Below are 18,266 nucleotides of genomic sequence, written 5' to 3'. Positions count from 1 at the left end.
CGCAAAGCAGCAAATAACTAATTCTTAAGTTGATAAAATATTTAAGAGATAGTATTAAAGAGTAAAAACAGATAAGAAATTTGAAGGTAAAATAAACAGGATAGGATATGGCAAATGCACCGAAGCGTGCAAAGCAGCAGCAATGGATGGAAATGTAAGAATGAGCATATTATAAAAAATATAATTCCCGGACGTTTCGTACTACCATCATCTTTATTTTTATTTGTCATATTTTTTTATAATATGCTTTTTTTATATATATATGTACACATACATATGCATTGTAGTATGAGCAGGTTACAGTCTAAGACTAGACATCAACATTAAAATAATTCATTTATTTTACAGACTTTCCTGATCCAGCTGTTGATGTAAAGTTTCCGGTCCAGAATCTGCATGTACAGACAACTGGATAGATTCAAGGTTTTTTAAGCATTGCTTCTGACCTTCCTCGACTACACTATAGGTGCTTCATAAAACTGTTGTCCCAAGTTAATCCCCATAAAAAATCTCCTTTCCTCATTTGTAGATGTTTCATTACCTTAAGTTGATCTCTCATTCTTGTTAAATAACTTTTTGCATGTTAATGTTATTAGAATTCTGTATAAATTAGTTGTAATGTTATAATTGACTTTATAGTATGTCATCAGTAGTACTTTTCCCGAGTGATTTTGTCACCCTTCCTACCTCGAGAAAATATGAATTAGCCCATCATGTGCATTTCTACTCCGAACTGAAGTTGTTCATACAAATACGAATAAGGTGAACACTCAATACAAAATGTAATACAGAAGACTTGGAAGTTTCAGGTATTAATTGGCATTTTTTATAAATTTATATTAACTGGCATTTTTATAAATTTATATTAATTGACATTTCTTCTAAATTATTTTAGGAATGCATTCCTTCTGCAACACCCTTAATCTCGATTTATTTTCCCCTTCTTTTTTTTGTTACTATAGTTATGCACTAGTTTACTTCCTATTCATTACTTATCTGGCTTGCCATATGACTAGCATATTCTTAATTTATATAGTCTAGTTGTTTCTGCAGCATGTGGTAGGTAATGCTTTGCCACCTCTGATGTTTGCTTTATTGTCTCTTTATTTCTTTTATTTATTTTTTCTTTACTACTCATTTAATTTAAGTTTATTTTTGCATGTTACTTTGTTAGTAGTGGGTTGAGACGCTAATGCACCACCCATACTGTCATCTGTAATTCAGTTTTGTTTTTCAAGGTAACACCAAACCACTGAATGTGTGAATGTGGTTTGGTGTTACTTTTAAGTGCTCCAAGCTGTTGTGGTATAATTTTTCACTGCATAAGGGCCACTATTATTCAAGTCTGTTGCATTGGCAGTTGATTGGTGTATCTGGCAAGTCAGCAACGTTGGTTTTTTTTTTTTTTTTACGTTTAAAATGCAGATTCCATGACCATTGTTAGCTTTGTGCCCTTCTGACAAAATGGAGCTTAATGGTCAGTCTGTTTTATTTATTTATTTTTGTTTTATGCTAATGGTCACATTGTTAGCTTTTATAATGGTATTTTGCACAATTCAGACCTGTGCCATCAGGGGGAAGGGCTAATTTATATTAATTGGCATTTCTAAATTATTTTAAGAATATATTCCTTTTGTGACGCCCTTAATCTTGATTGGCTTGCCATACGAAATATATATAAAGTATATATATGAAATGTAATATATAATCATGAGTTTAAACATGTAGTATCGGTTCATAGTTGAAAATAAAAAAGTATGATATGACAGATGCACCAAAATGTGCAAAACAGCAGTAATAGATGCAAAAGTTTATATATGTATGTAGGAATTGATAGGTCTGATAAAGGTACAGAGATTGAAGTGAAAAATACACAAATTGCCAAAAACTAAAAGGGTGAGGATAGTAGAAATAGGAAGCATTGTAGGTTTTTAAAAAGAATGTGGATATGTTATGATGAATTAAGAAAATTATAGGTTGAATTGTAAAGCCAATTAGAGGTGAGGGAACTGTAATGTAATGTTAAAACATAATGTAAAAGCAATGCTGCACATGCTGTTAAACCTGGAATAACTTATTTGGGGGGGGGGGGGTTAACCTTCTTCCCCATATCTGTCGTGCAACCATCCTTCCTCTCTCCACCTCTGCTCGTGTGCCGTATAAGCTAGAGCAAGAATGCCATCAGCATTTAGCTTGCTCAGTTCTTTCAAAGCCATAAACATCTCAATCAGATTTCCTTGCAGGTGCCTAATTTCCAGATGCTGCAATTTGCAGGACTTTTTTTGATAAGAATACCCTTTTGTTCTCTCCCCTCACTAATCTCTTTGCCCTTCTCTGCACCCATTCCAACAGATCCACATCCTTCCTAAAATGAGGCTTCCAGACCTGTATGCAGTACTCAAGGTGGGGCATAATGATTGCCTTATACCTTATACAATGGGATGGTTACCTCCTTATCCTTGTGTGGCAAAATTTCTGTATATCATTGATGAAACCCCATGAGCTGTCCTAGCAGTCCATCTGCACTGCTCAGAGAACTTCACGTCTTGCTGCACACTTACCCCAAGGAGTATTTTTTTGTTCTCTACTACTTTGAGTGTGGTGGCACACTCAAAGTAGTAGAGAACTTTGGTAGAGAACTTTGGCATCTCATTCGGTATCTAAATATAATTCCAGCTCCGAATCAATAAACATGCTTAAACCCATAATTTAAATATGTTTATTGATTGAATTAAGGCTTGTTGAATTACTTTCTGCAGATCTGATCTAGTGGGTTAAAAAACATTTTCTCAGATAACACAGGCGGCTTTGTGTTCTGGCTGAACAGAATTTATTGATTTAGAATATGGAAATAAGATTTTTACATAGCATAACATATCAGCATCCCCTCGTTTGGAGAGGTTTGGATTCATATCCCATCTGAGATGTGAGGAATCCTTTAAGCCATCTTTAATCAGGCCTGTTGTTACCCCATCTCAGGTAGAAGAAGATTACCCCCCCCCCCCAAAATAAGTTATTTCAGGTTTATCAGCAGGCATATTGGCCCATGAACACAAACATTCATATATACTTAATACACGTGCTGCAATATAACCTTAGATGCTAGTGTAGTATATAAATAATAGTAATGGCTTCTTTGCTTCTATCATCTTTCTGCCCCAGAAGAAGCCAAGTAGCTTACAGCAAATTAAGATTTCTAAAAATCTTATTTCAAAATTCAATTAATAAACTCTGTTCAGCCACTTCCCTTGTCATGGAGATCTAATGAACTTTTATTAATTTTTCTTTCATTTAATCCTACTTATTATGAAATGCTGTATAAAAAATAATAGCTCTTATCAAAGCCAAAATTAACTTATGGGAAAGAAACATGGCAATAATTTTTATCATTAGATATTTAAATTGAGGTTTAAATGAAACTCTTTGTACATAGTTTATGGAATACCACCCCTTCCCCAAAGTTCAAAAGCGAGTTTTTTTTTTTTTTTGTTGTTTTGTTTTTATGCTCTTTTAACAGTTTCTAGCCAAGAGGAGTTTGCTGCTTTATGGTTCTGACAGTTAAATTGAACGGTGCTCAGTTAACAACAGCCTGTGCATTTTTTAGCGGCAACATATAAATTTGAACATGAGAAACTTGCAATGGTGACTGCATACATTATCCCAGGACCACAGCATACTCATTAGATGCTTTTTAAATTTTTAATGAATCGTGAATATAGAGCTAAGTTCATTTATATGTAATAAATGCTATTTCAATTATGCAAACAATTTCAGTTTTTGCCTAACACGTTTGTAATTTTAAAATATATGCCAGTTTTTTTTTTTTTTTTTGCACTTAGGCCTACCTACCTACCCAGGAACAGTTCTCCTTAATTCTAGTTTTTACTACAGAAAAAATTCTCTGTTGTTAATTAATTAGCAATATAATTAAACATTGAAATTTTAAAATAGTTAATGAAATTTGGTACTTTTAAAATTGTGGAAAGTAGGTTGACTTCAAATTCTCTTCTATTTTTGTGCCAGGCACAGTTCAGGCTGTCTAATAAGTGCTGTAGTGTTAATGCTTGTGGTAATGAGCATTTAGCAATGTAGTATATGAAGTTGGAACTTTGAAATTGTAAAATAACTAATGCCATTCTTCTTCTCTTTTTTTTTTTTTTTTTTTTTGTTTAAAAGTGGTCAATATGTAAGCAGGCAAAACTGCTGACCACAAAAATACAGAAAGCTCAAAGAAGTCCTCCTTTTCATGCTTTTGATTAAAAAAAAAATAGTAAAAAAAAAAAAAAAATTCAAGCAGTTATTCTTGATGTTTACAATGCTTTTAGTCATGTTTAGAATTCTAGTTGGTTTTTTTTTTTTTTTTTTTACAATTCGGCTACCAGTTTCTCCCTAACTACTTATTGTTTTCTATTTTCTCAACTAACGTTGACATTCCTCAAGGTTCAACTCTTGTTTTTTTTTCACTGTTTTCGTGATCTGTATGTCCATAGTTTGCAGCGATAACACAACTGCATTCCACCTTCTGTTTGAGGAACTTTGCTCTGCACAAACAGCTTCATCTTCTTAAATATCTACCATTAAATCCTTAAATGCTAATCTCCAGTTAATTCTTCAGTGGGATAAATAAACTTTTTTGACTTCAATCCTTCTAATACTCAGTCCTTATTTCTCTCACAAAAAAGTGTTGCTTCCATGCTCATCTTTGAATCCCCAACAGAGATGTGATCACACATCTCTGTTGGGGATTACATTGACATCAAATCTCTCAGCTTAAGCATATCACAAATATTGTTTCCTCTGCAACAGAAAACAGGGTTTTTTTTTTTTTTGCCCTTACTGTTAACATTTCTTCTAAACAGCTATTGACTCTGCACAAATCCCACATCTGGGATAATGCCCTCTCTCCACACACACACACACACACACACACACACACACACACACACACACACACACACACACACACACACACACACACACACACACACACACACACATTCTCAACCTTCAACTCATACACTGTGCTAAAGTACTGTATGTTCTAATACCTTTCTTGTTTGGGATTACCATAAAAAAAATAATAATAATAAATAGTGTAAAGAGCTTTAATGTTTATAGCTTAGTAAATGCAACAGATTTCTTAACTGTTAAGATATTGTTTTTGATAATTTCTGCTATGAAAATAAGTGTGAATGATAACAGGTAACCTTGACAGTTACGTAAACAAGTTTCATGCTAGCTAAGCAGATAATCCAAAATAAATAACTTCTCGAAATAATAAATAAAATTAAAACAATTTTTATTAAAGAAATTTAATACAAAAAATAACTGGCTTACATAGATACTTTAATTGTCCAATGTTCATATACTTTTACATAGTGATTGAATCTGTTTTAGTCAACGTTTGGCTAGACTTGACTAACCAATACGAAATTATTGTCAAAAATCAATTAGAATTTTTTAAAAATATTGTGAGTAAAATCATAAAAAAAATATAAAAAAATTGATTTTTACTTTTTGGTGTACTAGCTGATTTTTGATCTACATTTTGATGAAATCAACTTGTGTGTCAGAAATTCAGAGAATTTATTCACTTTCCTCTTTTGTAAGCCCAAATTGGATAACTGAAGCTAACAGTTACAAACTTTTTAAAATATTTTCAAGGCTATTTTCTTACTGCCATATATAAACCATCTGTAATCATTGGGAAACAGATAATATATAGCAGCCTACTTGAATATTTCTAGTCTAAGAATATTGAAGTAGGTTCTGCCATATGTTATTCATATATGCACAAATTGTTTGATGATATGACTTTAAAAACAAATACATGCATACATACATATAAACTCTCCACATGGTACATGGTGTGTTCACAAAAGGATTAAAGTGTATCTGTTTATCTTTGCATCTGATTTTTCAGCTGGGTTGTGTCAATTTTTATGTTGTTTGTTTCAAAATTGAGAGACAGGCTACTGAGAAGAGCTGCTTGGGCCACACATGCCATAGGCTGGCTATCTCTGGTTTAGACTTACCTAGTACTAGACGTGTTGGACTTCAACGTAAACATATTTCTATCTTTTTGCAAATTTTATTATATTTCTGAAGAGAATCTTGTAATAGACAGGACCACTCACGGCATAGGTTGTGTACAAATATATTTAAATTTACATTAGTCATACCACTTAACTAGTATAAGGAACACATTCCTCCTTTGACATTTGTATATTTTGTTGGTAATTTTGGGTACTATCATGATTATTGGCTAGTTTTGACATTAAACATCATTTCAGTCTCTACTCTTAATATACATACTTAATATATTTTAATATGCTTAATATCTATATAGATAGATATTAAGGATGAAAAGTAACTCAGCAAAAGATAGATATCTGAAAATATTAAAAGGATAAAATTTTCTACATCAAAATACATGAACAGACTTCCTCATAGCTAAGATATGAAGAACTTTGTGTTGGGGAATTACGACATGTACCCTAAAAGTATCTCCAAATTAATTTCATTGTTCATTCTTCATCTTATAGTTAAAATATTTATTGTGTACCTTTATAATTCGAACAAACAGGAAATAAATACATTTCTAAATATTTTTCATTTAAAACAAGTTGAGTAATTAATTTAATTAAAACTTTTAATTAAATTTTCTTTATAATGGATAAAATCATATAATTAATTATTGTTTATAATATATAGAATGGTGTTGTGAAATTACAGCATGGAACTCTGTATTTTTATAGTATATAACAGAGCTGTGGTGTTAAGTACGTTCTACATTGATATTAACATTTGTAGAAGGATAAGAGAAATTTACTTCAATATGATACGTAGAACACTTCTGTATGATACTCTCCAGAAATTAAAACGAATGAAAGATTAACTCAAAATGACTACAGTAAAAAATCAATTGAACACAATTCAAAAATTAACCAAAATTCAAAAAACAATTAAAAATAAAAATCAATTAAAATTGAACGTAAATTTGAAAAACGATTTTCCTTCCCACCTGCTGCTCCTTGATTAGACCAGGGTTTGAGCCCATCACCACCAAATACAGAGGATGCGGAAAGGTCAGGGAATGACCACCGCATATCTCGGAGCAATATGGCCTTAGTTGCTAATGCTCCTAAAAACCAAATAACTAACTAACTCACCCTTGAAGCAGACAATACTTTTCAACCATGTGTCGAAAAGCATTGTCTGCTTCAAGAAGGAAATCGTTTTTCAAATTTACGTTCAATTTTAATTGATTTTTAATTAATTTTATTTTTAATTGTTTTTTGAATTTTGGTTAATTTTTGAATTGTTCAATTGATTTTTTACTGTAGTCATTTTTAGTTAATCTTTTTATTTGTTTTAATTTCTGGAGAGTTATCATACAGAAGTGTTCTACGTATCCTATTGAGGTAAATTTCTCTTATCCTTCTACAAGCATGGAACTCTAAAAGTTTGCACAATCCCAAGATTAATTTTTTTCGTTCATTTGTGTATCTTTATAGTTAGAACAAATAAGAAGTAAATATATTTCTACTTATTTTCATCTGAAATAAGTTGAGCAATTACTTATAATTAATACTTTGATTATTCTTTATGACGGATAGAATGATCTCATCTCATTATTGTATCTTCCATTTTTTTCATTCCTTAAAAACAGTAACATTCATAATTTTTTTTGAAAACTTGATATGACAAACTTATTTGTTGTATCAAGTTTTAATATCATATGTAAATTATTTAAAATATATTATAATGTAAATATAGATTTTAGGATAAAATATAAAATGGTCTTTCATATTTGTGATTAGAGGTGAGCCTTAAATATTTTTTATGCATTTCAATAACTTGTGATTTGCAAAGAAGAATAACATGCTTAAACTAGTCTTCTTCAAAATAAAATAGCAATGTCATTTTAAAAAAATGTTGAAATATAACTTTTTTATATAATAGTTACTATTTTTAAATTATAAATGCATTAAAAATTGTTCAAGTTTATTATATAGATTATATACATTCAGTAACTTTGTTCTGTTGGCACTTTACCACAAAGGAAATGAACTTGCTGATGCATGTGTTTATATGTGCAAAGTTTTGATATATTTTTCCCTACTATTAAAAACCTCTTTGTGTTGCATTAGAATGATATGGTAAATCATGCATTCAAAATTACAAAGTTGCATTTTGAGAGTTCACCTTACTTCATGTTATGTTTGTAAATAAGATAAATTTTTGAATTGCAGAATTATGAAAATGTTGTTGGAAAGCCAGTTAAGTCTATTTTTTTGAAGTCAAAGTGCACATGCCATTAAGAAAAGTTATGTGTATAAAAATTATATGCATTATTAAAGTGGCATATCAGCACATCATATTACTGGTGAAATTGTCTCCCATTAGTCTGTAAGTTATATTAGTGGAATGCTCATCCTGTTCCATTCTCCTGTTAATATTTTTGTAGCAATTTTGTCTATCTAGGTGGGTCTTAAAATTATCTGGCTGTGATTGCTGTTAGATTAGTGTTTCTGCAAACAGGAAAGTAAAATCAAAATATTTAGAAGCTTAGATTGTGTTTATTGTTAACCATCTTATTAAAACTGTGTTGCAAGTTTGCTACAGAGTTTTAAAAGTCTACAACTTTTACTTACTCTTAAATTAGAGAGAGATTAGTATGGTCCACCTTAATCTCTTACTCTGGTTGTGAATAGTGTGTTTATTCTGGAAGCTGTAACAAATATGTTTAGAACATTAATAGACTGTATTAAGTTCTTCAAACCTGTAAAACTATGTTCTAACAGGAAAGTATGTGACATTTTTAAAGAGTTCCCAAATAAGAAATGTAAATGTTTTCTACATGATTTCTACAGAATATGAAATTGTGTTATAAATATACAGATTGCTGTTGCAGTGTCTGACCAAGCTTGACAGTCCTCAGAACAGCCATGCTCGTAAACCTTTTTTGAGCACCTTCATATTTTGTAGGAATTGAATAATAGTTTATCTTTAAATAATGCTATAAATATTTCAGAAAAATTTAAAAAATATATATATATATTTTAATTTTTACATAAAATAGTTTTTTTTTTTTATATTTTGAATATTTTTAATATACAAACATTATATGAAAGATTTATATCTAGTCATATTTGTTACAGGTTTATTTCCTTTTTTTTTTATTTCAAATTTTATATTAGGTTTGGATATTTGCATATTGCTTAAAGTTTTTCAGAATAGAACTCTAGGACTATTTATGTGTAATTCAGTCCCAATGAAAATTGCTACAGAACTAAGTTTAACTGTGAAAGCAGTACTTCAGAATGTGCCATAAAGTTATAGAACAAAAGTATCTAGTATCTTCTGTCTTCTCACCTCGGAACCTGTACTTACAGTAATAGAATACTATAGGTTCTAATAACTTTGTGTTTGGGGTTACCATAAAAAAAAATAATAATAAACACTGGATAGCTCAATTCCATCAAAATTTGCCATGCAGTTCATTTTTACAAATAGATTTTCAAAAATCTGTAGTTTATAAAGAAATATTATGGTTATAAATAAACAAAATGATTATTGAAGTTAATTGCACTATAAAGAAAGAAATATTTTGTAACTCTTTTACTATTTTTTACAGTTTTTAAGAGAGCATTTAAAGTTATAAAAGAATATGGTAGTTAGACCAAAGAATGGAAACTTTTTTAATTACAATTTTATAAATACGTATTTTCATTTTATTTAAAAAAAAAAAAGTGCAGTTATTCATATCTTATAAAACTTATGTATTTATACTGCCTAACTAAACTCATAAAAAGTATTTACCTGAAAAGCTGTGATGATAGATATCTAAAGTGTATAATAGATATTGCACTCCTAATTTATAAAGATGCTAAAAGCTGAAATACAGCTGAAAGAGAACAAATTTTTGTGTTGATCAGAGTGAAGAATTGCATTTTGATATCTAATATAGTAAGAGAATTATCCATAGGTAACCAGAAGTAACTTTGACATGCATCATTCATCTTGATTATATTTAATTTCCTTTCCCATGCCAATTTTGAAATAAATGAAGTATTGGGGTGGTAGTGGTGATTATATTACATTCCCAAAGTCTATCAGGATAATAGAAAGTACCATTAATTATCTGTTTGTTATACAAGGCTAGCTTACAACTAAAAAAAGAAAAATTCAGAAGTGATGCTCACTGCTGTCTGTATTACTGAACTAGTGCCGAAAAAGATTAATATGTAATTACCTCTACTGGTAGAATAGCACCATGGAATGGGAAGACAGTAAAAAGTTGTGTAAAAATAAATGTGTGCTGTTTATTTTTAGAGAGCAATGTTCATAACGAACTAGAACTACACATTGTCATGAAGGGTAGTGTGGTGGTGGGGATGTATAACTTTTGCTTAGCACAATAAATGCTGTGCTATAGTGAAAGAAACCTTTGCAACAGATGATGTTTTTAAGCACATGCATGTTGATAATATACGTTAAAACATTATCACTTATAAAGGAAAATAAATACTTTTTTTTTTTTTTTTTTCAATTCCACATATTTATATTTCTTTTGTTTTTGAAATATTTTGATTTAAAATTTAAATTTCAAGTTTGGAAATCTAATTTCATGTCTCATCTTTGTAAATGAAACATTATTATAGTGCATGCATGGGTGCCTATCTGCAAGATGATTATGAATAAACTTTGGTCCTTTCAAGTTGAATATCTTTAATGTTAAGCCTTGGCCTCTGTTGAACTTGCCCACAGAATTAGTTATTCTATACATAATTCAAGTACCTGCAGGTATGATGCAGTCATGTTTGTTTCTTTCAAGAGCTTTGAGTATCCAGGATGCCAGCATATCTGGCAATATTTTACATAGACTGTCAGCAACTACAAAGAGGAACTACAGTATCATAGAGTCATGGAAGATGAGTGCAATTTTAAAATATTCTCAACATACGTCTTCATCTTGCTTATGTGAAGTGGCATACTGCTGTATATAAAGACCATGATATGTAGCACTTCCTTCACTGGCATGATACTCCATCCCCATAGGTGATGCAGTAATGTGTCAACACCACTAATAAGAGTATAGCTGACTTTGTATGTACAGAACAGGGCAATATTTTATATATATATATATATATATATATATGTATGTATGTATGGGCTGCATGTGGCCCACCAGTTAATTTTCTTGGCTCTTTCAATGGTTTTATTCTAATTATAAAATGTTTAATGATCCAAGAATTTTTAAATTTAAATGCACAAATCATCATTAGAAAACATTGTTCAAAAGCACTATAACTGGTAGCCAATATAGAGCTTTCATTTTGCTGTTGAAAAGCAAAAATTCTTCAGCATTCTAAATTCTTTAGCTTATATATGGCACTTCTCCATGTTTACATCTATTCAAATATAAATGAGCCTCATCAGACACAGTTATGTTATGATATTTTGATTGCCTTCAAAGGTGTTTAGTATAGTTTATCAGCAGCAAAATCTATTCCCATAATCTGTAGGCTTGTTTTAGCTTGTTTATTCCCATAAACAAGCTGAAATTTATATGGATCAACTGGCGATCATGATGTAAAATTCTCCTGACATTTGTCCTAATATTTGACACTGCTATCTTTGTGTGTTTGCATGCATGCATATTTTATAGGCATTCCTTGCATTTTAATGCCACTGTTGCATTTTTTCCAGTATTCTACTTAGAGGTATGATGATAACTTTTCTTCATACACTTTTGTACTGATCTGCATTATTTACACAGCTCACATGCCCTTATGAGTTTGAGCTCCCTGATCCAGAAGACATTTGCCTGGCCACTGATCATTGACCCTTAATTGTTCTAGGAACTGTATTTCCAAATGAATATGCCAGAACAAGTATGGGGATGCCTGGGTGGAAACAAGCAATCATTATCGCAATGGTATTTAACCACTTTCCATACAATTGAAATAGACCCATCTTTTAGCTGACAACATGAGTGCTAATGGTTATCCTCATAATTTGCAACAACCTGTCCCCTTCCATTATGTCATTATGTTCCTTCCATTATATTATTGGTATATCTGAGATATACTAACATAATGGAAGGGGGACAAGACATAAAACTGTGGCTGCTGACACTTTGCATTCTACTCATCTTTTGCCTAGAAGTGATATAGCCTATTTTGTGAAATGATCACATGCAACCACAGTTCACTTAGTCTGAACATAGTTCATGGGAAATCCTGTGCAGGTGCTGATAATAAGTACCATCTGGGTGTAATAAGACTTTCATGTTATCAATCGCTGCTCTTCCATGATTATTGTCATTAATATTATTTTTAGTCACTGGTCTTCTTATTTAAACCATATACTCATAAAATGGGTAATAGTATTACCCTAAATGTTTCAGCAGCTGTTTCAAAACACATGTTCCCTATAAACTAAAAAAAAAAAAGAAGACATTTAATTGTAATCTAGCCAATTAACTTCAGAATGCCACATTTTCTTTATAATCATGTTGAGTGAGTAAATGTAGAGAGAGAGAGAGAGAGAGAGAGAGAGAGAGAGAGAGAGAGAGAGAGAGAGAGAGAGAGAACACATTGAAAATATAAACAGTTCAGTAAACTTCTGACTTTTTAAACATGGTTTTCAAATATTAATACTTCATCTTTGTGAACTCTATACATTAAATTTCTTACACAACCATAACTGTTGATCATTTTGTTTGTTTCCATCTGTTGAAAGCTATGTGAAGGTCATTTCTGTAAATATTTCTGAAGTTGTAATTTCTTATAAATACAAGAATGAAATAATAAAATATATGTAAATAAAATGTTTATAATTGCAGCAGCAGGTACTCTTGGAAGAGAAGCAAAAAAAGATATTAAAAAATTACCAGGTAGAATATGAAAATACAATGGTATGAACATATTAAGCAATAAGGGTGTGCGTGTGCGCACGCGTGTTTGTGCATGCGCGAACAGAACAGAATAGAACAGACCTGCAACTTACCACAAATAATTTGCAGATCTGTTCTGGAGCATATGGATTGGTAGCTAATTATGCAAAATTTCTAATAAATTCAATAAATAAAATTTTTATTTAATCTATTTTGCAGCTGACAACTGTTATTAGTTTTCTATATATTTTAGCCTATTAATGGACAAACACATCTGATTTTTTTTTTTTTTTTTTTTACCAAAAATAATATAAAATTTGATCTGTTTTGTTAAGAACTTTTGGTCAAAATATTTTGTGCTAACGTTGTCTGCTATGACTTTCATTACTCACCCATTTAAATTAGACACTCCTTTTCCCCATTATATCTTTAATAATCATGTTGAATAATACATGTAAGATTATGTATTGCCTTATCTTTTGTTATATATAACACCTCAGGTGAATTTATTCTCATTTTTAAAAAATAAGTTCATTATGTAATTTTAACACTATAATTATCGTAATTTGTATTATCTCATATATGTCACTTTCGATTTGAAAGTACCAGTATAATTAACTTGCGTTGTGTGTATGAGAGAGAAGGCCTAGTTACAATTTTAATATTAGTTCATAGTAAAAAAACTAGCTTTGTTGACATATTTAACTTATCAACCCTAAGTTTTCACTTTCTCAAGTCTGCATTGTTTCTCTCTCATTGGTTGCTCATGATTGTTACTAACAATTATTGTAGAGGTCGAAACAAATTTTTTTTTTTTTAATCATTTAGCATGTTATTGTGTTGCTTCAGCAAATTCATTGAATACAAATTTAAATTAAGGATTTTCATTCCTAAATTTTGTAAACTTGACCATAATCAATGAAACTGTAGCATCCTTGGGTTACTGCAATTTGTGAAATCATTACACTGTAATAAGATTGAGATTTAATTTGTTATTTTCATCAAAAGAAGGACACTATGCTTGCTCAGCAGTGTAATGTTCACTTAATGAAAAAACAGTACATTGCTGCCAATCTCAGTTTGCTGTTGTGGGCCCACAAGATGTCAAATCAGTTAAGTTACATCACGGTGTCAGTTTTCAACATGGTTGTGCATTTATTTTTCAACTGCTTGTGGACATCTCGTGCCTAAATTTTGATAACCTAATATGAAACAGTTTCGATTTTACGTTATGAAGATTGACAGAAGTATTAACAGAGAAATATAAAGTTTTATTTTTGATTAATTAAAAAATGCAGAGCTCATTCTGCATGATCAATTTCATTGGTGAAACTTGCTTTTTGGCCTTCGGAACAAGTATAAATGGTAGCAGTAAGAAAATCCCTTTTGTACAAAATTCAATTTTTTTTTTTTTTTTTCCGCTATTTACTCACCAACAATATTTCCCTAAGTATAACATAATAGAATGAAACTGTTGCTTATGATTATACAGAAATGAGTTCTAGAATTAGTAAAGTAAATAAATAAGAAATCACATGACAGCAAAGAAGCAAAATTTAAACTATCTAGGCAGTGGTGTCACCCAGTACGGTAACTCATGGTGTCACCCACATGAGCCTCTTCCTGTACCAGACCATACAGAATCCTTAGTAATGTTTTTTGTACTAATGTTACTTGTAAATCGTAATTCCTGTATATTGCTGAATGTAATGGCAATAGTAGTGGCATAAACAACTAGCAAAATTAAAATTACATCTTTAAATTACAATATCATACACACAGCCTAAATGTATTTACATCTACATAGTTTCATGTGGTTCAAGTGAAAATTCAGTAAGAAAACAATAGAATTCGAAGTAAAAACGTTTAAAAACTACATCAAAATTATGTTCATTTTAACATTAAACTTTACCATTATATGAGATACATTAATGGATTAGGTTTGAATAATCAATGGCCCAAATAATGTAGAAGTTGTAGACAGATGCATATGGAAATATACTCATAAATGAAATAATACCAAAAAAATAAACACGAACAAATAAGCAAGCATTTCAACACTTAGTGAACATCTCGACTAAATCAGAACTTTCCTTTCCTGGCCTTCAAAGCTGCGAACTTTGAATCACTTCATCGAAATCAATGCCTTTCGCCAACTCACTTTCAGTTGATAATATCACAAGATCGGAAAACCTTGACTCTCCCATGGTAGATCGCAAATAGTTCTTTATAAGTTTCAGCTTTGAAAATCTCCTCTCACGTGAAGCCACAGGCACACAGATCGTCAGAAATAATTCTGAACTCCAGATCAAAAATGATCTGATCTGGAGTTCAGAATGAAAGCAGTTGATGTACTCAAGCATCGCTCTCTTATTTTCTTCTTGCAGAACGAGTTCAGCATCACTTGCTTGCTCCCCTGCCATCCTCTTCTTGAACCTGGCTCTTCTCTTTACTGCAATTCCATATTCGTCTGATTTTAAAATCACCTGTTCAATTGCATACTCCACTAGGTGACTACACTCCTCATGCAGAAAAAGTCTTTAGGACCTCTAGCTTTGTCGCCACCTTGTCGAGAGTTAAGCCCTTAGTCTGCAGGTACTGCTGTGTAAGATTGATTTCCTGAAGTACACCACACCAGAAGTATAGGTAGCACAGAAAAGTGAAATCACAGACAGCAGGTAAAAGACCTTGTGCTGCACCTCTTGTGTCCAAATTTTCATATAGATCACAAAGAGCTTCAATCACCGCCACAAACTTATCGAACTTTTTTTTAACTTTCTTAACTGCAGCATGATGAGCACTCCAGCTTGTTGTTGATAGCCTTTTCACTGACATTCCAGTATGGCCAATTAACACATCCCATCAATGGGTCAATGGGTGGAAGCAGCAGAGAAAGAAAACATTGTCTCAAGATTTCCAAAAAATGTCACACATGATGCATTTTCAGCAAAAGAGTACTGATTGCACAAGTTAAGCGAATGGTCTGCACATCCATTAAAATAGCTTTCTTGTTTTTTCCCCTTATGAATGGCTTGTGTACACCTCCATGGATTCCAGCCATAGTGGCAGCATTATTGTAATCTTGAGCGCAGCACATCATTATGTCGAGTCCATCATTTTCAGGATTTTTAAGAATTTCAGAATTGAGGTCAGCAGCTGTTTTCCCCTTTAAAGGAAAAATCCTAGAAATGCTTCTTTCACTTCAACTTGCCTGTTGATTTTTACATATCTGATCACTTCGGACATCTGGTCAGTATGTGATATGTCAGGTGTGCTGTCAAACATGATCCCAAAGTACTTCACAGACTTTGTCCATGACAATAATCTCCTTCACATGATTTGCCAGGGCACTTAAAAACTCATTCTGAGTTTTTGATGCAAGATAACAGACTAATACTTGAAGTTTACATGTTCTCCGCTTTAATCTCATTAGGTGCTCTTTCAGCACTGGATCATATTTTGAAAGCATCTCAAGAAAGTTCCCTTTATTCAATGAAGATTCATCGTCCTTATGGCCACAGAATGCCAGATTCTGCTTGGCAAGAAACAATGTTGATATCAAGCAATCTGTGCAAGATGTCCCTCCACTTTTTCATCTCCATTTCCATCAAAGCAATAGTTTCAGCATCAATGGTTTTGTGCAGCCTAAGTCCTGCTGCCAATGTTTTCCACTTTTCAAGGCAATGCAGGTACTCTTCGGATGTCTCGTGGTTATGTACTTTTGGGCTCAGTTTCCATCACATCTGAAACCCAGTCACAAATTTGGATGTCATATCTGTAGCACTAACGGCAAACAGTCAGCAACAAAAACAGTATAAATTCTCGCTGACGAGTGAGTAAACAATCCATGACTGCAGAATTTTATCGCCATTTGGCATCTTCTTATAAAACCAATCTTTTGAAAGCTGGTGCACATCTCCCTTTGCTCTTGCATCTTGCCTTGCCACAACACTGAAAGGCTCATCTTTGTTCTGGAAAGAAGCACTTCCCCTTTTGATGATTTTAACCCGAAAATGTTCTGGAACTGGTATCTCCGAGAAAGAAACATCACATAAAATCTGCAAATCTTTCTCCTTAATCACTCATCTCATTTACAGTATCATGGCTAGAGTCACTTTCAGCACTCGCTTCTGCTTCAAATTCTTCCATTTCCACTCCTTGTTTTTCTACTTCAAATTCTGCCATTTCCACTCTTTGCTCTTCTGCAGAATGCATGCTAGCATCAGAAGAAGCAGCTCTTATCAATTGGAGACAGACAAGCAGTGTCTTTTGATGAACCCAGGCCATCATCCGGTATTTTGACACATTGAAGCATGGATCCAGCTAGTGTTTTGATTGATTTATTTCTTGCCTCTTTTGCTTTTCTTTGCTGGCATTCACTTGGCCTCTTTGATTTATGCACACTGTGTGGCGTGATAGCATATCCCTGCACAATAAAAAAAAAGACAAATTAGCAATATTTAAAAAAAAAAAACAATAAGAAAATGTAAATCTATTGAATATGTTAGTTCTATCAAATGTGTCACTATTCTCAAAAAAATTATTGATATAGGTTTATAATTCATGAACCTATATCAATTACCACAATATTGTGCTAAAATACCAGAAAATTTTACAAAATCAGTGATTATAAAAACACCAATAGCAACGAAAACAACAGCACGTGCAGACGAAACCACGTGATTTGAAGCACCATTGTAATTGGGTAATAATGACAGCTCTGGCCGGAGCGCATGCGCATTAGAAGATTCAAAAAGTAAATTAGCATAGAATTTAGCCTTATAGGTATATTGATACAGTACATGTAAGATGGGCTTACAAAAAATGTTTTTGTGGTTATCCCAACTACAGGGATATTTTTATAAAAAATAATAAATTTCTGCTGAAATTGCACAAAAATTTTATAGACAGTCATTTTGGTGTTACCTGGTGCAGTACACCCCCCCCCCTTCTCTAGTGATGCCACTATATCTAAGTTATAAACTAAACCTAGATTACATTAAAAATGTAACAAACAAATTTCAGTTACTGAATAAAAACATATGTACACTAAAAAAGTCATTTTATTTGGTTAATCTTGACAGAACATTTTTCAAAGCATCGGGAAAAAAAAGCAACTGAACCTATGCCTTCATGAATACATGTATATATCCTTATAGCATATGTTTGTTACTCCTATTCATTTGTTTTGTGAGCTGTTTTATTTTTTACCATTCATTTTCTATACAGGTAGTTCCCAACTTCACTAGTTAATTCATTCCTAGCGTGCAGTCCTAAAGCGAAAACTCGTAAAGTGGGAATCTATTACCCAAAGACAATGTTAAAAACAGAGGTTACATTCTCAACAATGAAATTAGTTAGC

At 31.9% G+C, this 18,266-nt stretch overlaps 1 protein-coding gene across 1 annotated transcript in view; it reads left to right on the top strand.

Annotated features, from left to right (window-relative positions):
* LOC150076868 (uncharacterized) overlaps window positions 1-9,337 on the top strand; it is a 238,521-nt gene extending 229,184 nt beyond the window's left edge. Inside the window, exon 12 of the mRNA XM_090385707.1 lies at window positions 9,204-9,337. Coding sequence (XP_090241833.1) covers window positions 9,204-9,337 — 134 coding nt within the window. The remainder of the gene's footprint in view (window positions 1-9,203) is intronic.
* Window positions 9,338-18,266: the final 8,929 nt, after the last annotated feature.

The sequence above is a fragment of the Mastigoproctus giganteus genome, chromosome 12 (genome assembly GCF_048544385.1).
Source record: "Mastigoproctus giganteus isolate SK-2022 chromosome 12, ASM4854438v1, whole genome shotgun sequence".
In the NCBI taxonomy this organism is placed as follows: domain Eukaryota; kingdom Metazoa; phylum Arthropoda; class Arachnida; order Uropygi; family Thelyphonidae; genus Mastigoproctus; species Mastigoproctus giganteus.
This window is presented reverse-complemented; position numbering and strand designations above follow the sequence as displayed.